The sequence below is a fragment of the Corapipo altera genome, unplaced genomic scaffold, assembly GCF_003945725.1.
Source record: "Corapipo altera isolate COAL_440 unplaced genomic scaffold, ASM394572v1 81, whole genome shotgun sequence".
Taxonomy (NCBI): Eukaryota; Metazoa; Chordata; class Aves; order Passeriformes; family Pipridae; genus Corapipo; species Corapipo altera.
In genome coordinates, this window is record NW_020884987.1 from 935236 (window position 1) to 960361 (window position 25126).

Consider the following 25126-nt stretch of genomic DNA (forward strand, 5'->3'; position numbering starts at 1 on the left):
CAGAGGTATAATGCAAAAGTCCTGCAGAAGTCTGCAAAAGTCCCTTGACAATCCTAGAATGCATAAATCATTAACTGTTTCAGTCTCTGACAACTTTATATATTAAATCTTTATTCATGTTAAACCCCTTCAGAGAGCAAAAGAAAACGTGACACAATACAACCATATGCAAATTAATCCCAAACTGAAAGCAAATAAGGAACTGTACCACTGTTTCACAGGAGCAACCCCACAATGTGAGAGCAATTGGCTGCTGTGTGTGGTTGGGATAAGTGCTGAGCGGGAGGTGCTCTAGGCACTGCCAGGTGTTTTGCACAGCTGGCTCTTGGTATGTCTGACCAGCTCAAAGAGCAGGGAGAAAATCATGCCCTGAGGGGTGGTGGAAGAAGCTGTGTCTGAGCTCCAACCAGCAGAGAATTTTTCAGCTGCTCAGTGCCAAAGTTTCATAGATCAAACGGTGGCTCTTTCACCTCCTTGCTGTGCAGAGGACTTCAAGGCATTATGGAGGCAAGCCAGGCATGCAGGAGCCCAAGCAGAACCTAGTCTGAGGTAGGTCTGAGAGGAGCACATCAGGAAACAGTTGATGATTTGGGAAAAAGATTCAGTGCATGTTCCCCAGCTGCTCTTCATCCCTAGGTACAGGTGCTCACTAGCCCTTAGGGCACATCGCATCACTGCAGCCTCCAGAGCAGACTGCCAGCCTGGAGGACCCTCCACATCCTACTCAGCAGTGAGTTCTCTGGAAACCAGTGCATAGTGGAGACCAGTTCAGCAGGGGAGGGCATGGAGGAGCAGATCCTGCTGGAGCAGAAGAGACATGGCAGTTTTGAAATCCCAGCTCAAAATCAAAACTGGAAGCACTCTGTGAGCTCGGCTGGCTTTGGGGCTCGGTGTTTAAGTCTCCTGGTAGAAGGCAAAGTTGTCATCAGGAGATGAGACAGTCAGTGACCAGTCCAGGAGATGCTGCATGTTCCCATGGTGAGGCCTGCTCTGCAGTCCCATCCACAGCAAAGCTGTGTCTGTTCCCTTCTCCCATCCCCACTAATCCAACCATCGAGCACTAGGCCAGGACGCTGGCATGGCACAGTCCCTCAACCAGCACCTGACGTGGAAGAAGGGAACAAACCATAGGATAAAGAAGAGGAGGTGGGAGCCTTAGTTTAAGATTTCCTTAGTTTGAGGTTTCTTTAGCTTGGCATTTCCTTATTAAACGGTGGGTCCCAGCACTGCCAGGCATTGCCTCATTCGTTAAACCTGGGGTTGACAACAGTGGTGGTGGCACTCTTGAAGAGGGGATTATCAGCCTGGAGGGAGAGAAGTGAGAGGCTTGTGTTGTGCTGTGTTACCTGCCCAACACCTCCCAATGCCACGGGCACAGACAGCACTGGCAGAAGAGCCCACAGAAGTCTGTTTAGCCCCCTCCAAACTGCAGCTGGGCTGAACAACAGGCCAGTGGGGAGGGCTCAGGTCTACCTGGCTACCTCTGGGAAGGATGTCCCCTCCTGCTGTCCCCACTCCAGGATACATGACCATCCCAACACACCCCAGTGCCACAGACGGGCTCTTACATCATTCCACTTGGCTTTGGACTTCTCCTTCTCAAACCGGCGGTATTCCCGGCGGTCAAACAGCTCTGTCAGGCACCGCCAGATGAGCAGGACCACCAGGCCAATGAGGACCACGCCAGCGATGGTGCCACCCACAATGAGCGCGATGTTGGGAGGCTCTGGGCACTCTGCGGGGCAGACAGACCATGTTGGGCTGCAGCAAGGTGAGGCAGCAAGGTTGCCATGACAGGGCTGGCAGCCTGCCTGTAGCAGGGCAGGGGAAGTGGGGCTGGGGTACCTTTTTCAGGTTCGATGTAGACAGTGTATATATCGTCACCATCCTCCTGGAACATATGGAAGGACATCCAGCAGTTCTGGGAATCCTTCTCCCTGCATTTCCTGCTGCCCCCGATCAGCTTCTCGGACTTCTGGATGTTGGGGCAGGCCTGGGAGCAGTTCTTCTCAAAGGGGCCGCTCCCGAAGGCCTTGCACTCCACACAGGAGCTGCAAAACAAGCACCCACTCACCTGGCTTTGGCCGCAGCTGGGCTCTACCCAGGAACAGGCAGGGCTTGCCTGCCTCTGCCTGGGATACTGGGGATCTCTGCTGCCCCTGTGCCCTCCCTGTGCGCGTCACTCACACGTATCTGCCACAGGGTGAAGTGCAGCCTGGGCATTCCTGGCAGAAGGGGGGCTGGTACCCGCCTCGGCACTGGCAGCGGTTGCAGAGGCAGGTCCCGCGGAGGCTGCACACGTTCTTGTTGGCGTTCAGGCAATCCTCCGTCGACTGACGGCACTGGCAGGCACTGCCCTGGTACCCAGGCTCGCAGATGCACTGCCCGCAGTAGCATTTCCCACGCTCTGGGGGGGGGGAAGACCTTTCAGATTCTGCAGCCATCCAGGTGACTCTCCCTCTGCCTGTGCCTGGAGAGCATCACCCACCCTGCGCTCGCCATGCCACCCTCCACGAGATGCTCAAGGAGGTCCTCCGGGCTGGCGTGGTGGGACCCAGCAGCCTCAAACCCATGCCCACAGGTTATGACATGAAAAGGCATTTAATTCTTCTAAGCAGTGCCTCACCTGGGCCGCCACAGGGGAAGCCGTTGTGGAACTCGCAGTTCGTGCTGTCGCACTCGCAGTAGGTGCCGTAGATCTCCCTGCCAGGCACGTCGCTGGTGTGGCAGACGCACTGCCCGCACACACAGTCCCCTAGCCCCGAGCAGATCAGTGAGCTGTTGTCCTTCCGACAGCTGCCCTCCAGCTCCTTGCTGGTTTTGCCTTTGGTGTCACACTCGCAGTTCTTCCCCGTGTAGCCTGGGTTGCAGCTGCCGCCAAAGGGGAAGAGTGAGCTCGGGTCAGCGGCCACCCGAAATGCCGTGGGACATGCACGGGGCCCAGACCTCTACCGCAGCAGAGCAAATCTGGGACGACCCCACAGAAAACCAGCATTGGTTAGCATGTTGGTGCTAAATCCATGCTGCAGCAGGGTGGCTGACTGGGAGGAAACCTCAGAAATGCTGCTTTTCCCCCCGTCGTACTCCCAACACCAAATGGTTGCCCAGAAATTATTGTTATAATTTCCAAACCTTGCCAAGGACATCTGAGTATTTCCTGAGGAAACCCAATCTTTTCCTCTCCCTGTCACCGAGGGGCCATGAAGAAATAATTATACTAAAAGCCTTAAGTGAACTGCAGCCCAGAAGTGTCATTTTGAGAGATTTCTACAGAAACCTGTGTCTGCTCAGTAGGTAGGTTGGTGGATGCTTTGATATTGGGATGGATGGTTGCATAGTTGTATGGATGGAGGTCCTTGGAAAAGCAGCAGAGGCTCCACCAACAAAAGAGGCAGCTCACTGTGTCCCCTACCTCTGTGAATGCAGGGTACAGTTCCAAGAGGAATGCATGAATCCACTTCCCCAAACAAAAAAATTTGTGCAAAGGTGCAGAGCCCAGGCCCTGGCTTGGCCCAAAATCTCTCTCCCAGCAGCTCCCCAGATCTGGCAGCATTTGAAATAGTGTTTTGGGTGGTGCACACACCTGCAGATCCCACAGACGATGCTGCCCTGACCACTGCAGGCAGCCGGGTCGGGCTGCTCGTCACAGTGGCAGTCACAGTTGCTGTCCACGTGGACAGTGAGGGTGTCTGTGAAGCCCAGGGGCCGGATGGTGAAGGACTGGCTTTGGATGCACTCCTTGGCTGTGACCTTCACTTTGAATATGACCTAGAAAGTGCAGAGTAAGATAGAGAAGGGCCAGAAGCCTAGCTATCAGGGTGGTATCAGCCCTAGGCTGAGGACACACACATCCAGCACAATGGAGGATCCCCCTCATCCCACAGCACTTTGGACACTCTTGGTATTAAATTAATGTAGACAGAAAGCCTGGAACAGCAGCCATGGTTCCTGTCATTAAACAGGATGGGCATCAGGAACTGTGCAAGCTGTGGGGTGCTCCTAGTACAAGAGCACAAACCTCATCGTTGATCTTGACATTGTCGCACTGGCCTCTTGCTCCATCCATGGTGTCCTGGTTATTACTGCATTTGGAGTCATATTTGACATCCAGGACATCTGGCAGGGTGGAATGTTCCAGGATGATCAGTGAGGACAGGTTCTGTGGGAAAATGATGGAGAAAGTGCCACCAATCCAAGAGGAGACCAGAGCAAGGGGGTGTGGGGTTGCAGGTCAGGGTTCCCTCCAGACCAGAGAAAAGGGGCAGGGAGCACCCCAGGCCGGGATCTCAGCTGCCTGGAGTGGTTCTGGAAATGCAAGTGATAGCATTGGAAAGGTGGGAACTCCAGCACTTACATTGTAGGCCACCTGGATGAGTTCAATGATATTGCTGGAGTCCTCGTTCAGCTCTCCCACTGCTGACTTTGGGATCATCTCACTGAGTTTCTGCCAGTGGAGAGCAAAGAGGTGAGCATTCCCTGCCACATGACAACGGAGCAGGAGACAGCGGCAGGAAGACACTGTGCCTGTCCTCTTGGCAAGGGAATGGAGGCACTTGGACCATCTGAAATATCCTTACCTTGTAAACATCCACCATCCTACTGGTGACAGCAAAGATGGGCTGAATGTTGTTTTCGGCAAGTTTCTGGACCAGCTGGCCAACAGATGGGTAGTCCTGGGTGGGGAGAGGGATACCAGACTCAGCACTATCTCCCCCACCAGCAGAAGAGTGGACAGTTTGGGTATGGCAGCCCAAATTATGGTGACTATGGTGACGTTCTGGCCTCTGCAACAGGGGTTTCTTACATGACAATTTTTTTTCTGCCTGAGGGTGTGGAGACGTGGAGCAGCCCCCAGGTACTTACGAACTCGTTGCTCCTTTTGTACATGTTGTCCTCCAAGTGGCACTGGCCATCGTTGGGGGTCAGGATGCCCGCAAGCTTGCCATCGCCGGCGAAGTGGAAGCCGTCATCAGTGGCATACACCAGCAAGCGGGTCACGTTGCGCCAGCCTATCAGGTCCTGCAAGTGGCACAGAGAATGACCCCGTCCCTGAGTGGGGCTGGGAGGACAGTGCCAGTGGGCGTGGTGTGGCCCTTGCCAAAGTCTCATGTCAGCCACAGCATGCGGCAGGGGGCACGGGAAAGGTGGGTAACAGGAGATCAGGGTCAGGAAGCTCTGGGGTAAGATGCTCTCTTGTGCTCCCCGGAGTAACCTGCCCTGCTGCCAAATCAGAACTCACACACCATGGGCTTCCAGAGCCCAGCTGGAGGGGGGCAGAGCCACCTCCTGAGAGCCAGCCTGTGTGTGGGTCGCAGCCCCCATGGCTGAGCAGGGAGGCCACAGGGACTCACCCCACACACTGCTGCCTGCATCATGGCATCCAGCCCCCCCTCTGGGGCGTCCAAGTTCCCTGAGATGAACTGCTTTCCCACTTCGTTCTCAAACTGCTTGGCATTGTCGGTCAGTGACAGGATGTGCTTGAAGGCGAAGGGAGGCTGGCACTGCTTGTCCTTGTTGGGGCAGGGGTTCTGCAGCTTCTCAGGGTGCGTGTTGACAAAGGGTAGCACCGTCTTGTCCACAAAGGAGCCAAACCCTACGGCAGCCAGACTGTAGTTTCAGGGAGAGGACACAGGGCATGGACAATCTGCTGGCCACAGTGTACGTGTCCATGTCCCTTGCCCTGGCACACTCTTCAGCCGGGCAGAGGACATCCACTGCCCAGTGCCCTCATCCCCCTCCAGCCCCGCAGCTCTTCCCAGCAGCAAACAGCTGTGCCAGGCCAGAGACAGGCTCACCAATGCGTCGAGAAGGGGTGGTGCTCTCCAGCGCTCTGAGCAGCTCCCCTCCCAGCTTCTTCACCTTCTGTAGATCATCCAGCATGGAGTAGGAGAGGTCCATGAGGTAGTAGAGATCAATGGGATACCCCATGGCACGGCGAAACTTTGCCTCGAACACAGCAGGCTGGCCTGCAGGACAGGGATGCTGGGATCAGCTGCCGTGTTGTGCCATATCGTGCCACCACCCACCCCTCTTCTCTTTGGGAAGAAAAGGGGTGGAAATGCAGCCTTTGGGACAATGTTGCTGTGTCCCAGCTAAGTCTGGGGGCGAGTGGAAGGGTGTTGGGCACGCTGGACAGCCCACAAGTGCCAGGGTGTCGGGAACACCAGGCAGAGCGTACCTATCCTCAGTTTCAGGCGCACCTCCTGGGGAGTCAGCTGCACATCATTGCTTAAGGGATGGTCCTGTGCTGTTTTGATGTCGTTGACTGGGAACTCAATCTCACTGCGTGGGCACCCCCTCTGCTCCAGCTGCTCGATGGTGTCGCAGCGGATGGAGTCCGGCTCACCGGCTTTGGTGAAATTCTGTGTGTGGCAACGTCAGCGGGGAAAAAAATCAGAGGAGCAGGAGGTGAACAGGCATGTTCAGAGATGACCCAGCCCCCATGCCAGGTCTCCAGGGTATTGATGGAGAAAAGATAAGCTTTGATGGGTATTGATGGAGAAAGGTCGTGTTTGTCAGGTCCCTCCTGGCCCTATCCACCACACAGGACAGGAAACACTCCCACAATGCAGCCAGGCAGAGCCAGGCCGGCAGGGTGACTGTCCTGCTGCCTATTAGCTGACTGCTGGGGGTTCACATCTTGACAGGCTACAGGGACCTACCAGCTTCTTGCACCAGGCGCAGCCAGGACCAGACCGGATGCAGTCCCTGCACGTCCCCACCTTGATCCTGGGGCACTCCATGGAAAAGGCTGAAATGGAAAGAAGACAGAATGGACATAGGGGGCACTTGGGGAAGGCTGGTCTGCAGCAGCAACAGCCTCAGATGCTCAGACACCCAGCACCAGGCACTCGTGCTGTCCTGAGCCTGCCCTACCTATAAAACCCATTCTGGGGGCCCTGACAGGGTCCTCACCTGCCTCACTGTCCCTCAGCTGGGGGACAGATCCCTGGAAGCGCAGGATCTGTCCCTTGCACTTCTCTCAATGCGATGTTCCCACTGTTGGGCCACACTTGGGTTCCCCCCCGTCTCACTGCCCACGTAAGGTGCTGGGGGGAAGGCAGGTTGGGCTCACCTGTCGTCACCAGCAGCAGCACCCAGGTCACTGCTGGCAGCTGGAGGCAGTGGTCACGGTCACGCAGCATCTTCTGCAAGACAAAAGCATTCCTGTGACCACCTGGGATGTGCTCCAGGAGTGGGGCAGCCACAGCTTCTTTGGGCAACCTGTGCCAGGGCTTCACCATCCTCACAGGGAAGAACTTCTTTGTAATATCCAATCTAAACCTACTATCTGTCACTTTAAATCCATTTCCCCTTGTCCCATCACTACATGCCCTTGTAAAAAGTTCCTCTCCAGATTTCTTGTAGGTACCTTTCAGGCACTGAAAGGCCCTAATAAAGTTACCCCTCAATAAGATTACTCTTCTCCCTATATAATTATATCTACATAACAATGTAAAATCTCAAGCATTGCATCTAGTTTCATACTAGATGTTTTTTCCACTTCTGTGTCGAGCTATATTTGGATGGAAATTGGAACTAAAATTAACAAAAGGACCATTTCTATTAATTAACTAGCGTGGTGTGCTTGATACATGGGGAAAAAAAAGTCCGTTACTACTTGCTTTACATTTGACTGATTCATCAAGGAAATTAAGTATTTCTTGTAGTGAATTAATATGAGTTTCCCTGCTGAAGGTTTCTAACAAGAAAGGGTCTCCACCACAGTCCCATCTCCTGGGCAAGCAGGGAGGCTGGCTCACGCTGTGTGATGTGGTCCAGCCTGCTGGTGTGGTGACCTGTCCTAGTTCCGTCCAGGACAGGGTTAATTTTTGCAGTAGCCAAGAGGGGTGTTGCCAGGTTCCTCCTGGTGATCGCTCATGTGTGAATCATTCGCCTCTCTCCTACTCTATGTCATTACTGTAATAGTGTGGTGGCCTTGCAACATGGATGCACATGGGGAAGTGAGAAAGGAGGAAATTGTTAGAAGAAGAAAAAGGACAAAGAAAGCATGAAGGAACAACAGATGTCACTCTTTTTAGCAGTATTAGACACAGTGTCTGGAAACCAGGTCATCAGTTTCAAAATAGGTCTGATGCTGCCCTGAGTAAGAAAATAACCACTCCTCAGCTCCTGCCATCACGCCCTCCTGTGAACTTGCTGTATAAGCAGCACAGAGTGACACGGAAATAAGAAAACAAGGGAAAGCTTCAAAAAGCACTGAGACATGTGAGTACTGCCCAGATCCCCTTCTGAGATGTCAAGATGTCCTGTGTTAGCTCGTTATCCTCTGTAAGATACCAGACAAGTTTAGGATGATACTGGTCAGCCTTGAAAGAATGTCTGGTTTCCTCCTGACTGTAGAGAGAAGGTCTAGGTAGGTTGGTGGGTAACGTTGGCACAGTGAGGTTTGATGCCCAGCTGTGGTATGGACTTGGAGATGTGCCAGGACTCTGAGGCCACCGTTGATTATGGCAGGGGCCATCTGGAAGCCCACCCTGCCCTGGAGCCAGTCTCCCTGGTAGAGGTCCACAGCCAACACCACAGGGCTGCACAGCCAACAAGAGGCACCTCTGGGGCCATGCAGCCAAACTCTCATGATGATATGGCTTGGGAGGTCACTCTGCCCTGTCTGGTGCAAGACCATCCTATGGTGGGTGGACAGAGCCCTTCTCCACAAAGATATCCTCTGCAAGTCCCTCTCCACCAACACAGTCCCCCTTGGTAAGTTTTTAAAGGCATCATTTATTATCACAGCTGCAACGTCCTTGTCTGTGTGACATGCACTCCCTGGGCTTAGCTGTCCCAACACATTTCTATCACCTCCAGATTCTGCCAGCACAGCTTGAGCTTGTAGGAGGGAAAAGTGGCTTCCACCCTTGTTTCCTGTAGCACCTGGTGATCAACACCCCAAATGTGCCTAATTAGGCTCCAGTTCTGCTACAAGCCAGAAGTTCCCACACAGGCTGTGGGAACAAAACCCACAGATTTAGTGAGCTCCTGCTATTCCACCTGCCCAGCGTTTCCAAATGTTTAATTTCTGCTGCCATGCCAAAGTGTGGGGCAGTGATGGAATAGAGCTCTGTGAGCTACTCATTCTTACTGGAGGTTGGAGTTTCCTGCTTACAGGCCCATCTCATAAAATAGAGCAAGTTTCCAACTAAAACAAGATTTAAAAAGCTCCCAAACCCAGGAAACAAAGTGGGAACCTCAATACACTCCAGTACTGGCTGCTATCAAGTGCTGCAATGTAGGGTTCATGTCATAGCCTGGATTTGGATGCCTATTTCATTTCCAAAGTGGTTTCTTGCCCTTGTCACAAGATCCTGAAGCACACCCAGATGCTAGGAGAGAGCAGCAGCAGGAAGCTCAACATTTTTTCTGTTCTGCCATGGAGGGAAATTACGCCCTGGTGTGGGGGTGGGTGAGTGCATATGTGATGCAGGGTTACTCTCAAAGAGAACAAATAAGGCTTTCTGCCTTTGTCTGCCTCTTTACAACATTCAGAGGAGTGCAAAGCAGGTTTTTGGTCTGACTCTCATAAGCAGGGCCCCAGCATGGGCCTCAGCAGCATTTCCTCCAACCCCCTTAATGATCCCTCCAGCTCATCCCAGACCTAAGCAGTCACTGCCAGTCCTGGGTCTCATCTCCTGGGTGTGCTCTGCCTGTGATGTTGGGTTGTTTTCCCTTCTGTTTCATAAATTCAGGCAAGCAGAGGGGTGCACATAGTCCATCCTCCTGCACTGGTGTGAAGGAGCAGAATTGCAGAGCTTTACAACCACCCTCATCCTGGGGTTGGGAGTGGGGTGCCGAGATCAAGTACCCCATCTAAGGGCAGGACACATTGCCACCAGGCTCTGCTTCCTGGCCAGGGCTGCATGGTGGCATCAGGGGAAGAAGCCTGTACCTCGGGACCAGGGTCCTCCTTGGCCCTGAGCTCTGATCTCTCACAGATCTCGGGTGGGTCAGGATCAGGGTTCTGCTTCAGCAGGAGACTTTTGCAGAAGCCTCCAGGGTACTCCACCAGTGGAGCATCTCTCTTAGGGCAAAATGCCCTCCAAGGGTCTGTGAGCCAGAAGATGTAAAGGGGGCCTCAGGGAAGGTGCATGAGTTAAAAGCCGGGTGCTGCCCTGTATGTGGGCAGGGCTCAGAGCTGGAGCACGCCAGCACTCAGGGTGTGCTGGGGGATGCTGTTGGGATGAACAGCAAGCTGGGATTTATAAATAGGGCTGAAGGGGAAGTGTTGATGCCAGCAGTGATCTTGTTGCTATAAATAAAATGGGTGTTCAACAGCAGAGATGAGTGTTGCAGTCTCTTAGCCACAACTCCCCATCAGTGCTTTGCTAAACGTGTGTTCTCCTGCAAAACAGGAGGACATGCACTCGTGCCCAGGATCCTGGCAGGACTCCTGGGGTGTTTGCACCATCCACCTGTAACAGTGAGGAGCCACTAGTGTCAGTGCTCCTGGGCACTTCCTCCAAGCATCACTGGTGCTGCATCACCATCATGCTGTGACGGAGATGCCAGGTACCACACCCAGCAGTGCTGCTCCTTCCCACCTCTCCAAACTGGGCAATTCCAGACCCTGAGTACAGAAGGGAAATGAGCAAACTGAGAATGGGAGTGTGGATGTCACCTGACTTGGAGCTGTTCCTTCCATCACTTGGTTGTGTGATGTGGATAAATTGCACCAAGGCAGGTGGCCATACACAGGACTTACCCATCCATGCAGAGTATCACATTCAGTGTGTGTGTATATGTATTTTAAAATATTTTATATACATATAATACATGTATATATAATACATATAAATTACAGGGCAAATATAAAAAATAAAAATATATGAATGTTATTTTTAATATATAAAAATATATACATTCCCATGTCCTATTTTAGGAAATATGAATATATTTTATATATCTTTCCTTCCAGCAGCCTCCAGTGCCTGCAGAGGACAGATCTGCGGGGTGAGCTCTCCCCTATGTGCACCAAGTCCCTAACTAGTCTGTGGCGTCCATTTGCTCTGAGCACCAGGATCCCTGAGTGCCTGTGGGACCCTTGCCCTGCCCTGTGAGGGAGGGAAAGAGGGGATTTGTGCTGCTGGGTCTCCCTAGGTCAAAGCCCTGCTTGGGTGGGAAAGAGCTGCCAGCTGGTTGTCCTGCCCTGGGTAGTCCAGGGGCACCACGCTCTCCAGCACACTGAGATCACTCCTAGCAGCACCAGAATGGGGACAGAAAAGCGCAAAACCGCCGTGTGAAGCAGGATGTGACAGCTGTGATAGCAAAAAGCACCATGTAGGGCCTCCCCACACCTTGCAGCAGCCATGTTCAGTGTCCGTGCTGGCCCCAGGGCATGATGTCACTGCACACGTTCACATCTTTGCTTCTCACCTGCCAGGAGGCTGGGAGCTGTGGCTGTGACATTGGGAAGAGCATCAAAAATGAGGGTCAGGCTGCTTTTCCCTGTCATCTGGGGTGTGCCCCACATTCCATCTGCATCCAAGAGCCACTGAGATGTTGGGAAGGACCTGCTGTCCCCGGGGTCACTTGGCTGAGGAGTATTTGATGTGTGCAGCACACAGAGGTATGGAGGAGAAGAGCAAGGCTCTCACTCCCACTCCCAGCTATTCCCCCCAGGCATGCAGGGACAACCAGAAAGGACCCTGCAATGGGTGGTGACACCATGCTGAGCCCCCCACCAGGCTGCTGTTCCTGCCACGCTCACACCATGCCGCCACGTCAGTTCCCTCTTTCCCACCACACCCTGTAGGCAGGGAGTGAGACCCCATGAGGAAGAGGGGGGTCCCAGGAGGGGGACTGGCACAGCCCCCAGCCCTGGTGCTGCAGGTAGGCCCACAGCCCATGCCGCTTTCCCCAGTGCCATGTGTAAGGGCGTGACAGGAGCACACTGCTCCCTTTCTGCTCTGCTTTCTGAGCCCGCGGGGTGGTGAGGAAAGGGTTTTTCGGAGTCTGACGCCCTCCCCACAACAACCACCTGCAGTTCCAGGCTCAATCCTACCTCCAGAAGCAAAACCATTACAGACTAGGCAAGCTGCCTTTGCAAAGGGTGCACAGACTGACCCACCTGCAGGAGGGACACCGCACCAATCTCCCTGAGCTCCAGTGGCCAAAAGTTAGATCAGGAATGATAAAACAATTCCCTGGAAACAACAGAGCTACATAACCCCTTTGTTGCCTGGTTGCCTTTTCCCCCAGAAAGGAGGAACAGAAGCACAGAAAATAGAGAAGTTGTGCTCACCTGGTATCCAGTCTTCACCTCTTTCCTGTGCTTGGGCTGGGATGAGGATGGTCTCAACCTCTCAAGCTTGGTTGGGAAAAGCAGCCAGGCATCTGGAGCTCTGCAATGTACCCCAATCTTTCCTTCCTATTTCTGTCTTGCTGGAGGAAGGAGGAAGTCAGAGTGGTAACTGTGGGAGGGCGTGTTCCCCCAAGAACCCAGCCAGTCCCACTCATACTGGTCAAACCCACATCATCTTGCCTTGGGGGGCTGGGGCTCAACTCCCTGGGCTACCCAGGGGGCTTGCAGCCCTCCCACTGCACCTGGGAAAGAGACCCACCCAAAACCCACCCTTTCTGCTCACTTTTCACCTTTCACAGTGCTGCTGGGGACCATCCCAGACCCCAGTGGGCACACAAAGCTGGTAGGGGGGGAAACTAGTTCCTTTGAGAGCTATTGACTGCCCCTGGATGTGGAGAGGACGGGGAGCTAGCTCCCCTCAGGTTCTGGGTTGGGCTCTGAAATGTTTATGCTGGAGTAGTGAGGTCTCCTTGCACGGCAGAGGACGCAGGCGCTGCCCTCGCAGTGGCAAAGCTCAGGGCTGCATGGGGAACTTCATTTAAGCAGCCTTCAAATTTTCTTGTGCCGGCTGCAATAACTCCTTCCAAAGCAATTGCAGCAGCACGTCCCTGAGCAGAGAGGAACCAGCTACTGTCAACTTTCTCTTAACCTCTTCAAGGCACTACAGTAAAAGTTATTAATTGAAGTCATTTAGAAAACATACAAGATTTTTTTTTTTAAAGATAATGTGAGGCTTTGCTAATTTCTTTGTAGGTTTCCCTTCCAAGCAACCTGATGTTGACTCACCATGTTGCATTATCAGACTCACAGACAGGTTTGGGTTGGAAGGGACCTTATAGACCATCTCATTCCAACCCCCTGCCATGGGCAGGGCGACCTGAGGCATCATAAGACCCTGATGCTGTTCACCTGCTACTGTGGTACAGTTACAGAGCTGGGTTTATTTTTGCAGCACTGCAAAAGAGATTGCAGTGCCAGCAAAAAATTTCTGTGCACTAATGGATGCTTCGTGGGTAAATGCTTTTATTAAAGAAGACAACAGAGCCCTGGCTTGGTTTCTTCACAGCCAGGTGTAGAAGGAAGGGACACAGTAGTGCTGGCAGTGGTATGGGAGCACTGGAGCAGCTGATGTAGGATACGGTGGGGATGGGGCCTGAGGACGAGCCAGCTGGGAGCTGGGGTGCTCACCCCAGCTTGGGTGGCTACAGCTGGATGCTGCAGAGCAGCCCTCAGGCCAGGAGTGGGTGGGCTGGGGCGGATGAAGCTGGGAAGGCTGGTGGGGCTTCCTGCCGGTGGTGGAGGTTGCAGATCTGAGGGAAGGAAGTGTGGTTGAGATGAGCTGAAATTTTGCTTTCATATTGCATGAGGCCCTTAATGAGCTGCTCTATCCTCCTCAGTTAATTCATAGGGTTTGTCCAACCACTCTGTTCCAACTGACTAAAGGTTGAGGGAAGATGGTGGGAGAGCTGGGAGCCCTGGAGTCGGAGTGGCAGGAGCAGAACAGGCATATCACTGGTCCTTGTAGCCAAAGCTGAAGCTTGCTGGTATATCCCACTTCCTCCCAGCTGTTCCTCATGCTCTCCTGCAGATTTAGCCTTGAGTGTTGCAGCTGAAGGAGGTGGGCACCCTTTGGGGACATGTGCTTGGTCACAGCGTGTACGCTCTCTAGCCCATCTGCAAGCATTTTAAGCTGTTAAATATTCCTCTTTCTATTTTCTTTCAGCTGCCTTTATTTTTATTCGTTTCCTCATTTTATTTTTACTAGAGTAGATTGTGTTTCCCCTCACCACTGTCTGGAGGACTGCTGCGGCTTTTGCAGGATACACTCAAGCAGCTAGGGCGGGTGGCATCCAGCTGGGTACTCTCAGAGTGGCTGTTCCCCAAAGTCACTGATTTTGGTGATTAGAGATGTTATTTTGGGCCTTTGCTCCTAAATGATGCTCACCCAGCCTACAGCAAGGAAGTTTTCCTGTTGTTATTTTCTATTCCTGATGAACATTAAATCTTTCTATCCCTAACAAACATTAAATCTGGTGGATGCCCCATCCCTTGAAGTGTTCCAGGCCAGGCTGGACGGGGCTCAGAGCAGCCTGGTCTAGTGGTAGAGGAGTGGAACAAGATGATCTTTAAGGTCCCTTTCAACCATCATGTAATTCCATGATTCCCAGGTGTGTCCCCAGCCACATACTCCAACTAAAAGAGAGGATTCAGGCAGCTATGGGATCTCCACCCTCAGAAATATTTTGTATTTTCAACCTTGTCGTATTTGCACAGGGGTACACCTGATTGTGACCAGGTACCTGGGTATGACAGTGTATGAAGTTTAACAAGGGCTGCACCAGATTCTGCACCTGTGACGGGGCAAACCTGTCTGTGTGTATAGACCAGGGGACGAGAGGCTGGAGAGCATCTGCAGGAAGGGCCCTGGGGGTCCTGGTCAAGGGAAAGTTGAATATGAGTCTGCAGTGCCCTGGCAGCCAGGAGGGACATCGGTGTCCTGGGTGCTGTCAGGCAAAGTACTGCCAGCCAGCCGAGGGAGGGGATTGTCTCGCTCTGCTCTGCTCTAGGGTGGCCTCACTTCAATATTGTGTGCAGTTCTGGGCACTACAATATAAGAAAGACATTAAGCTATCAGAAAGCATCCAAAGGACGGGAACGAAGATGGTGAAGGTGCTTATAAGGAGCAGCTGAGGTCAGTTTGTTTGTTCATCCTGGAGGAGGCTGAGGGGAGACCTCATTGTGGTCTTCAACATCTTCACAAGGGGCAGCAGCAACCTCTGCTCTCTGCGACAGGACTCAAGGAAACGGTTGGAGCTGAGTCAGGGGAGTTTTAGGCTGGATGTTAGGAAAAGGTTCTTCACCCAGAGGGTGGTTGAGCACTGGAACAGGCTCCTCAGGGTCACAGCACCAAGCCTGACTGAGTTCAAGAAGCGTTTGGACAATGCTCTTGGGCACGTGGTGGGATTCTTTGGGTGTCCTGTGCAGGGCCAGGAGTTGGACTCGATGATCCTCATGAGTCTCCTCCAACTCAGGATATTCTATGATTCTGTGCTCTTTCCCAGCACCTTCCCAAAGGCCTCTCCCCACATTTTCTTGGTACGCACAGGGAGGGTCACCAGCTGTGCACTTCTGTGGCCCAGTGTCAGGTCCTGGAAAACACAGAGGAGGACGGGGAGGGCAGAGAACATGGAAAATGAAGATGTTTTAAGCAGGAAGCACCCGTCAGGGCTTGCTAAGATCAAAACAACCGTGGCTCCAGGCCTGGAGCTTTTTATTCACCTTGGAGGGAAGAGAAGCAGCTTAGCGTTTCACCCCCTTCTGTGTGTGGAAAGGTGTAGATGGGGCTCGAGTTGCTTCGTTGGGGTGTCTGCCCGGACCCATGATTGGCAGGTGTTCGGGCTCCCTGGAGGCTCGCCGGGTATTTTCTGCTGTTTCAACTACAGAAATAATTTCTGGCATGAAGTTTTACGAGCTGTTTTCTGCCCTGCCGTGGCAGCCCGGTCTCTGGCTGGTGCTACCGAGAGCTCTGTGTCGCAGAGTGTCTGGGTTCAACCTAAAGGCGCCGAGCGAGCACCTGAACACCCTCTGGCTGTCTACAGGAGCCGCCTCGGGCAGGCTGCCCGCCCCACCGCTCGCCACACGGCAACCACCGGCGGGCGGCCGGCGGCACAGCGCGAACACTTCAGCCGCCGCCATCCCGCCGCAGCGCTACGAACGGGCAGGGAGCTCTTCTCAAATTCTGCCCGCGCAGGGCAGGTAGGGAGGAGCACCCCCGAGTGCCCGGGCCCGGGGCGGCCCCAGGGGCGGGCGGTGCAGCCGGAAGATCCCGCCCCGGTGGGGGCGGCACCGGGCGCGGCACAGGCCGGGCTGTCCCTTCGCGCTCCGCGCCGCCATGGTGGGGAAGGCCAAGCGCCCGCGGCTGCACCGCACCGCCCCCCGGGCCTGGCCCGCCCGGGACCTGCCGCCGCTCCCCGCGCCCGAGCCGGGCCCCGGCCCCGGGAAGGTACCGCGGGCGGGCAGACGCGGGCCGCAGTGACACCCTCGTCCCCACTCCCGCAGGAAGGGCCGGTTCCGCAGCCCCGCTCGGCCCCTCCGGCTCCCGGGGCTGCCCCGAGCGCGGAGCCCCGGCGCGGTGTTGGTGGATGACCCGCGGGCCCGGCCGCGGGGAGGCGCCAGTGTGGGCGGCAGGGGCGGCAGGCCCCGCAGGCCGGGCCGAGGGCTGCTCCTGCTTAGGAAAGCCTTGCCGGACCCTTGGTGCTGCTCCTGCGGGCTCGGTGCTGCCGGGCAGCTACTGCTGCCCCGCGCCGCCGCTCCCCCGCGGGAGCGTGTGACACGGGCACGGCGGGCCGGGAGGCCGAACGGGGGAGCCCGAGGAGCGCTCCGGCACCGGGCCCTGCCTGTGTGCAGTGGGAGGCCCAGCGTGCTGCCCCGGGGCAGGTATCACTGCCCCGCAGCAGCAGCTGCGATACAGATGTAGGGGGGTGGCAGCACTGCTCCTGCTGCTGGGGACAGGGTGCCTGTGCTGCGTTGCAGTGGGGGTAACTTGGATGCAGCAGTGAGGATCGTTGCCAAGAAGTGTTGGGAGAGAAGGGGTGAGAGAAGAGGCTGCCTTGCTCATTTTGCAGTGGTTCTCTTTGATTTTAGGTTAGGGCAGGTGGAGAGGAGCTGTCAGTTTGCACACACAATCATGTAGAAGATGCAGACAGTGTCTGGTTTCCCCAGCTGTGTTATGAGTACACACTTCAGATTAAAGCTGGATGCCTTCCCTAGCCCTCTCACAGCAAGAACACAACAGCAGTAAATGTTTTTTACGTGCCTAAGCTTTCCTTGTGAGGGCGGAGGAATCACCTGTGCCAAATACAGCTGGGTTTATACCACTATGAAGTTATGTGTCAGTGCTGGTAGATACTGCTGGCTAAAGTAATAAATTCTTCTAATCCAGCCAGAGTAGCTACTGCAGATCTTAGGACTTAGAGGCGTTGCATGCTTAAAGCATGATGCCAAAGATCTAGTGAGTTGCTAGTAGTCACTGAATCTGCTTAATGTCCATCGCTTTAGGCTTTAATCCCCTAATCTGCTCATTTGTTGCTTATCTGTATTGTTCTGTATCTGTAATAAATCTGTCGTTTCCTAAGGATGCTGTTCAAAGCTCTTCTGGGAGAGCTCTCCTGAATGCACTTCAGTGAGGCGAGGTCAGGTTGAAGCAGAAATCTATTAGGAGCAGAACAGTCCAAAATGAGACTTTGTGAAACTTCCTTCTGTGTGGAAGAGCCTGGCGGGGGGAGGGCAGGCCAATGGGGTGACTTACCTACCCCTGCCAGCTCAGGAGAGGCACCTGCTCCCTACCACTGTCCCCTTCTGGATGGTGCTAGGTTTGATTTTTTGGGGGGGGGATTTTTTAACTAAACGTTGCCTGGTCGTGTTTATACTGATTCCTGGTTAATGTTTCTTTTGGATAAGGACTGGGACTTCTCATCTTCTGATGTCTTTTCTGGGCTGAAGATTGATCCTGATACCCTGGTCAAGAAGCTCGACTTGGACTCCAGAAGCATCATTTCCTCCAGGACAGGTTTGTTGTATTTTGAATGAGTACCACATAAGGTTGTGAGCAAAGACACTGGGGACTGTATTTGCTGTGACTGTCAGAACAAGCCCAGGGGAATACAACCCAAACATCCCTTCCCATGTTCCTGCGAGGGCCTTTAAAAGAGGTTTGGTTTTGTTTGGGGTGGAGGCAGAACAGCAAGGATGTGCTTGGTGATCCCTAGATGGGGAACTAGCTTCATGTTATCTGTGGGGTGTCCTCATGCAGCCAAAGACTCCCAGGGGTTGAGAGGACAGCAGGGGCCAGGCTGCGACCTGATCTCTGAGCTTCCTTTGTGGCTGCTTTTGCCTCACTAGCAGCTGCCATTCGTAACCCAGTATTTTGTCAGCAAGTTGCTCGTTGTGTACCAACAGTGCTATACACACTGCAGCCTGACTGCAGCAAGTCTTCTCCTCCTGTCCTTTGCTGTTGCTCCCTGGCTCAAGGACTCATGGCAGGAGTGTCCAGCTCGCAGGGAGTATGGGAAGTGAGAGTGGGAGCAGGGAGGAGGTGATAGAGCCTTTTGAGTTCTAGTCCCACAACAAGGAAATGCTCCCTCTGACTGCTCGCTGACAGGCAGAGCTTTGTATCTGAAAGCAGGTTTCACCTCTAAATGGAACCTGATGGCACAGCAAGCTGTCCTGATGCAGAAGGTGGGTGAGACTCCCAAATACCTTGTTTGCAAACTAAATGAATTTCTTCTCTTTGTGCATATAAATACTACAGTGACTTTGTTTTCCTGTTCAGGGCTACAAACAAACCCAGTAACCACTCAAGGGCTAGTGGTTACCTGAGCAGTGGTGAGGTGCCTATTGGTCACATTTGGTCACAGAGCAGAGTGAGGAAGTGGAGGGGTTGTTTGAGGACACATTTGCCTGCTGCCTGCACAGTAACCTTGGTGAAATGCATTGTTTTCAAAACAGTGAGTTCACCGTTGGTAACTCTCATGGGAAAAGGACATGTATGCATCTGTGTGTGCATGTGCACATTGCCATCTCTTTAATTAAATCAGGCAGCATGTTGTTGAGGGCTGGCAGCCTGCAATCCCAGCCCTTCATTGCAGGCTACAGCTGCACACGTCTGGGTTATAAATAGAGCCATGCTGCTGGTCCCTGTGCAGTGCTGATGATGCAGATGTGTGGTGCCTGACTGCCTCTCTCTAGGCTATGTGCTGGCTTCCTGCAGGCTTCCTGCAGACAGTGATGCTGACCCTGATGCTTTGTATTCTCTCTCAATTTCCAGATGATCAACTAAAAATAGCTGTTCATTTGGGAGCTCAAAACTGTATTTCAACAGGCAAAAAGTGATTTGATTATTTTTTTTTACATCCTCCCAAGCTGTGTGCCCTTTCTTCTTGCCTCACTCTGGAGCCATGTAGAGGCTTTTTCATTATGGAAATCAATTCATTTTTTTGTGTTAATTCAGTGAACTGTAACTAGACTGTGCATACAATGGCAGACAGCCTGGAGTTAGAAAAGAGAATCTAGGCAGACATCCTTTGTCTCCTGGCATCTCTGGTCAGCTCAGACCCTGTTCAGCAGGAAATTCAGCTTGACTTCAACCTTTCCTCCACCCCATTCTTCCCTTCCCCCTCAGCTTAGTGCACGGGGCAGGAGGGTAGGATTCTCCTACACATTGCTATTTTAAGATTTAATAGCAAGACAAAAGCGTACTTCTCTCCCACTTGCTTTTCAAGCTCTGAGAAGGTCAAGTTGGCAGACTGTAGGTGGGCTCACTCTATCTCGTGTGCTTTTCATAGCTAGAGAAGATTTTTTTTTCTGCCAAGGATGCTGTGTGGCAGTTGAGAAAGCAGGTATGTTTGTCCTCTATCTGCGTGTGTGCCTCACGTTATCCAAGATTTATCAAAGATTATCCAAGACTGCTGATATCTGTGTGTTTTGTGTTTCTATCTGGCCTTGTACTGTGACTCTCTTCCAAATAAAATTTAGGCTGAGGAAGTGCTTGGAATTGGATTAAATTTTAGAAGATTTCAACTTGGAGCTCAACAGTGGCCAGAAAAGCAAATTGACTGCTGGGGAGTGGGAGGAAAAGAGAACGATGTGGAGAGCATTGTTATGCCCTGAAAATAAATCCATGGCACATGCAGCTATTCAATGCTACGTGTAGCATCACAGAGGCTAACTAAACAACAGCAGAGCATGGTTACTTCCAGGGGATGAAAGGCTTCATCTGGAAGACCTGCTTTTATGTCCCAGAGCCAAAGGGATGCAATCCGGCAGGAAACCAAGCAATCGTCGTGGTGGGGCTTGGGGGCTGTCATCTGTGGTTGCCAATAAGGGAGGCCACCTCTCTCTCTACATTATTTTCCCTTAGTTTTCCCCAGTTTGTAAGTGACCAGCTTTTGGCTGTGGTTATTCTGAGGGAACAGGGGGAAACACAATGTGTAAGTTGGAAAGTTCAGTGTCTCTGGCAGGGTTAACATCTCATTTAACACGAGTGGTTGTGTGTGCTGGTGCTGAAAGGAGATGGAAAGAGGCCCCTTGTTCTGGGAGGATAAACAGGGGGTGTTGTTTCTTGCCAGCCAAAGACCTTGTTTTTCTAGGGGTTGCTGGTGAATCCAGGGTGCCCTTTGGAAGTATCTGTTACTCTTGGTAATGGTCTGTTGTTTCCCTTGGACACAAGGCCGATTCCGCGTGCTTATTAGTGTAAGATACCAGCTCATCAGGCTGTTCTGGCATCAGTAATCCTTGTGGCATGAGAAGGAGAGGGTGGAACTAACAAAAAATGTCACCAAAATGGAATTGATTGTAGGTGAGTCTTGCATTGTGTTACATAAAAAGCCAGTGGTCTAAAATGGAAAGTATTTTAATGCAGGAGCTCTGAGCTGTGTCGTGCTGTGAAAAAGACCTGTTGCCACTACTTTCCCCTTCTCTGCTTTTTGTCTTTAGTCATCAGCTTGTGTTAATGCCAAATTCCAGATGATTTCCACACGCACAGAGGTAACAAAAGCCAGTGCCATCCCTGTGAGCACTGGAGTTCAGTCCATGAGTTACTTGCTTGCTTGGTGATTGTTTCCTATCAGGGTAGTTTACTTAGCCACTGTCGTAATATAAATTCAAAGGCTTTGCCATAATCTAATCCGTGCAGGGACCTCTGTGACTCATGGGAGTGAATAAATCTCATCAGGGTGAGCCTCTGTAGCGTGGGAATTAAATGTTTCCTACCAAGTCAGAAATAATGGCCTGTCGTATAGGGGATTACTGCTGCTTTTTCTTGTTTGTTTTCTTTAGCTTTGCTTCCTCAGTGTTTGCTCATTGAAGCGAGGGCCTGTTCAGGCATGGCTCTGGCAAACCAGTTGCCTGTGAAAGTCTCTTTTTTTGGAGTGGATGATGAACGAGCTGTGGAATGATATGAACAACTGGACTGGTAGCTTCCTGCTTTATTTTCAGCTACTCCAGAAGGGAACTGTGACAAACTGTGTTGTTGAGAAAGCAGAAGTGCAACAGCAGCAAGTTCATAATTGCTAGTGAAACCTTAGCTTTTCATCCTGATTTCTGAGTTTGTGGCCTGAGTAGCTTTTCCTGCAGATTCTCTAACTCCTCCTGTGCCACTGGTGAGCCAGGAAAATGTGAAATGTGGATTAAAACCATTTGCTTCCCCTGGTCCTGGACCTGTTATTGGTCTTTCAAGAGACCATAAGGTGTACCAGGGGGTAGGTTTGAACTGGACTTAGAGTGAGGGTGGTGAGGCCCTGGCACAGGTTGCCCAGAGAAGCTGTGGCTGCCTCATCCTTGGAAGTGTTCAAGGCCATTTTGGATGGGGGTGGGGCTTGGAGCAACCTGGTCTAGTGACAAATGAAAGGCAGGTTGGACTACATGCTCTCTGAAGGTTTCTTCCATCCCAAATCACTCTGTGAGTCTGTGGTTCTGTACTAAGGTGTGGGGCATGGAGTCCTGTAGGACATCAGCCTGGACAGAGGTTGTGGTCTGAAGTCCAGGACTGTCTTGTGGCAGGGATCCTCCGTCAGTGGCACAGAGGGGAGTAGAGCAGTGAAATTACTGAGCATCTGACAAGGAATTCCCTTATCCTCCTGAAGAGATGTGGAGATAGGAGAGAATAAAATCAGACCAGGCAGGAACCTGACAGCAATGAAGAGAATTTCTAAAGTCTCCAGGCTGTGTACAGCCTTGCTTTCCCCCTTTCTGAGGTTCTCTGTGAGTTCCTTTTGTTACCAAGCCTCCCTCTGCAGTGTCACTGACTGTGCCTCTCTGGTTTGCACCTCAGCTTCTGCTCAGAAGTTCCATATTTGCTGGGTCTGTCACATTATCTGCTTCCTTCTGCTTGGGCTCTGCACCCGCTTGTCCAATTCTTTTCCTCTTTTTGAAGCTTCAAAGAGAAGAGAGAAGCTGTGGTTGGTTGGCATTGTGGTCCTGCATTAACTTCATGCAATATGATTTGCTGTCCTGTTTTGGGTTTGTTTTCCTTTTTTTTATGGGTGATGTACCAGAATCCCTGTGAGATCCCTCTGACAGTATTGCTGTTCCTGCAGTGTCTGGACTCGTGGTTACCCTTGCAGTGGATCCACTTTTCGTGTTACTGGCAGAACTGCAGACATGGCCAGGCTCCCTTTACTCTTCAGGAGTTCTTGACAGGATGCAAATCTTTGTGTCCTGTAATTTATTCCTGTCTGTTCATTGCATTTCTGCTTGTTTGTTGCCTTAAATATTATGGCTCTTCCTCTTTAATCCTCATCCCTGATCACCTTTCTCTTTGTTTGCATTTTGGATTTTTCCCCTCTGCTGGCATAATGGGGTGTTCAACAATAGAAGGATTAAAAAGAAACCAAACCTGTTTGTTTTAATGAATGCACCCTTTCTGAATATTAGTTCTGAGCATTTTCTGCTTTTTCTTATTGCATGTTTGGGGAATTTTTAAATCTGCTTGTGCTGGTCATTCAGCACATCCCTGGTGTGGAAAGCTGCTGGATCCTCACAGTTCTGCTGCTGTTGCTTTTCTTCAGCTTTCCATTCCGTGCTGGCAGCTGTCATGGCTGTCTTATGTTTGTTTTGTGCAGAACGCCTTCCCCAAGCTGTTCCCCACCATAACACCCCTCAGATGGAAAGGGGTGTAAACAGGTTGCTCCACACTCTGAGGATGGCAGTGAGCAGCCTGTGAGGAGCTGCTGCAGCACCTCCGACGTGCGCGTGGAGTGTGACGTGCGGCGCCAGTCCAAAATGACAAGGTGTTCCTGCTCTGTCTGTCTTTGTTATCAGCTGCCCAAGCTTTGGTCTGTGTGGATTTTGGGAGTGGTGAGATGCTCTCCCTGAAGCTGGTGTCGGATGTAGGCTGCTGGCGATGTCCTTGGTGCTGTTGCACTGAAATAATTTTAACGTCTTTGAAAATACCTGGTCGGTGTGTGGATCTGGGAGGAGCAGCTTTGCATTTGAGCTGGGAATTCCTGCTTTAGCTCGCCCCCTCCACTCTTTACCTTCTGCAAGATGTCTGTCTTCCTTCGTGTCACCCGCACAGGTCAAGGATGTGTCCCAGGACTGGGCATGCAGGTCTCTGCTCAAATGGCAAATTTCCCTCTGTGAGCTGGTGTTGCTTCTGACATTGTGTGTGAAAGTGCTTGAAACCTCTAGTAACAGAATTTGCAAGAAAGGAGGAATTCCCAGGGAAGGGAAAATGCTAGGCAGAGATTAAACAGGCAAAGTGATATTCTTTACCCTCTCTCCCAGGCCCAAGGTTGGCCATCCTGGTAGCTTGATAAAGTGACAGATGGCAACTTACCATGTCTGGGTAAATGGCTTTAGTAGCAGTTTAAGTTCCTTTTCTCTTGCTTTTTAACTGAAATCTGTTTGGTTTGTTGACTGCATCATTGGGAGCTGCTCTTATCTTGACAATGCCAGATCACCTTTTAAGGGCAGATTTGGTGTGTGAGAGTTTTCGAACAGGCTGTTATAAAACTGCACTGTGTTTGAAAGGAGCTGCGATAGCGGTCTGCGGTAGGGGAAGCCTCTCCAGTGAGGTCACATGACCTCAGTCTACAGGACACCTCAAACAGATTCTGTAGTTTTCAACAACTCACCTTGAAACCAGAGGGTTTTTCTGTTCCTTTTGGTCCAGAGGATTAAAGTCAGTGGGATCTTGATTCAGGAGTCAGATTGACCAAGTTCTGTAGCAGTGTTGAACAGCTGTGGGGACTGCTTGAAACAGAGAACAGTGACCTGATGTGGGTAGCTCCTGGGAGAATTTGGAGTCAGAATCTTACTGAAAGCTAAAAACATTGGTGCCTTAAATGATAATAACTAAAAAAAAAAAAAAAAAAAGGTTAAAAATCCACACTGCTTAAAGTTACTGTAACAATTTGTCTGTGCTGTGAGAATAGCTGTAGGAAACTCCACTTTAATTAAAGTCAATGCAGTTAATTTAAAAGCGGTAAATGAGTGTCTGAAACTCTGAAACTTGCACTATTTCCAGTGCTTTGACTTCCCTTCTGGAGATGGACCATTTCCACATTGTGAGTGCCTTCTGCCAGATTATGGGAATCAGTTGTGTTAATGTTTATGGAACTAATTAATTGTTTTCTTTTCTTCCCCTCCCTCTAGCTGTGGCTAAGTCCCTGTTCTTAAAATTAACATAAAAAAGCCCCAAAAGCTCTAATTAACTAGTGGCCATGGATACTGAGCATTACACAAACACAGGAAAGTTTTCTAGAGAGCCTCAGGCTTCCAAAATGTTTGCAGCCTGCTCCAGGGGAGGAGGCTGTCAGTGGTGGGAAGAGCCTGAAATGAGTCTTAGGAGTTTGAAGGATGTGTCAGAAGGATGTTCTTTCTTATTATGGTTGGCTCCTTGGCTGTGCCTGCTCTGTAATGCTCATCAGTAGCACTGGTGGAAGTTCAGTGCTTGCCCTGTGCTGCACCCAGCCTTTCTGTGCTGCTGGGTGGCTGGAGAGGAGGGTACAGCTCAGTGAGGGACTGGGGACTCCTTTGGTGAGGCTCCTGAGCTGCTGCTCTGTGCTTTTGCAAAGCCTTCCTCTGGCCTTTGTGAAAGTTGAGTGCCCAAACATGTGCTTTTTAGGTCAAACATGTCAGTCCCTTGTGCCCCTGAAGGGACTGAATTTGAGGCCAGTGTGCCTCTTTGCCTTCCTGGTGAGGTGTGACAGGGCGTGGCAGTTGCAAGTCATGCCATGTCTTGCTCTGTGTGATCACGAGTTTTAAAAGGATACTAATCTAGCCTGGTATTCTCCTGCTGAATAAATG

The 25126-nt window shown here is 51.8% G+C and overlaps 2 protein-coding genes across 4 annotated transcripts in view; one reads left to right on the forward strand and one right to left on the reverse strand.

The window, feature by feature from the left end:
- Positions 1 to 16: 16 nt before the first annotated feature.
- On the reverse strand, positions 17 to 12411 carry ITGB2 (integrin subunit beta 2). The gene is made up of 16 exons (XM_027666191.1): positions 12260 to 12411; positions 7076 to 7148; positions 6663 to 6751; positions 6179 to 6362; positions 5796 to 5966; positions 5352 to 5593; positions 4864 to 5019; positions 4578 to 4673; positions 4355 to 4444; positions 4019 to 4159; positions 3584 to 3768; positions 2627 to 2871; positions 2188 to 2407; positions 1846 to 2051; positions 1569 to 1735; positions 17 to 1304 (listed from the first exon to the last, which is right to left on the reverse strand). Exons 2-16 carry the CDS (start codon positions 7143 to 7145, stop codon positions 1242 to 1244), a joined length of 2325 nt encoding a protein of 774 aa, XP_027521992.1. The 5' UTR covers positions 7146 to 7148; positions 12260 to 12411; the 3' UTR covers positions 17 to 1241.
- Positions 12412 to 15683: 3272 nt separating this feature from the next.
- Positions 15684 to 25126, forward strand: part of FAM207A (family with sequence similarity 207 member A) — a 44892-nt gene continuing 35449 nt past the window's right edge. Inside the window, exons 1-2 of one of the 3 annotated variants that reach the window (XM_027666232.1) lie at positions 15684 to 15737; positions 17780 to 17888. In XM_027666232.1, coding sequence (XP_027522033.1) covers positions 15699 to 15737; positions 17780 to 17888 — 148 coding nt within the window. In that variant the 5' untranslated portion in view covers positions 15684 to 15698. Of the gene's footprint in view, positions 15738 to 16108; positions 16323 to 17476; positions 17507 to 17779; positions 17889 to 25126 lie in introns of those variants that run through there. The other 2 variants (XM_027666231.1, XM_027666233.1) reach the window with 2 other exon arrangements.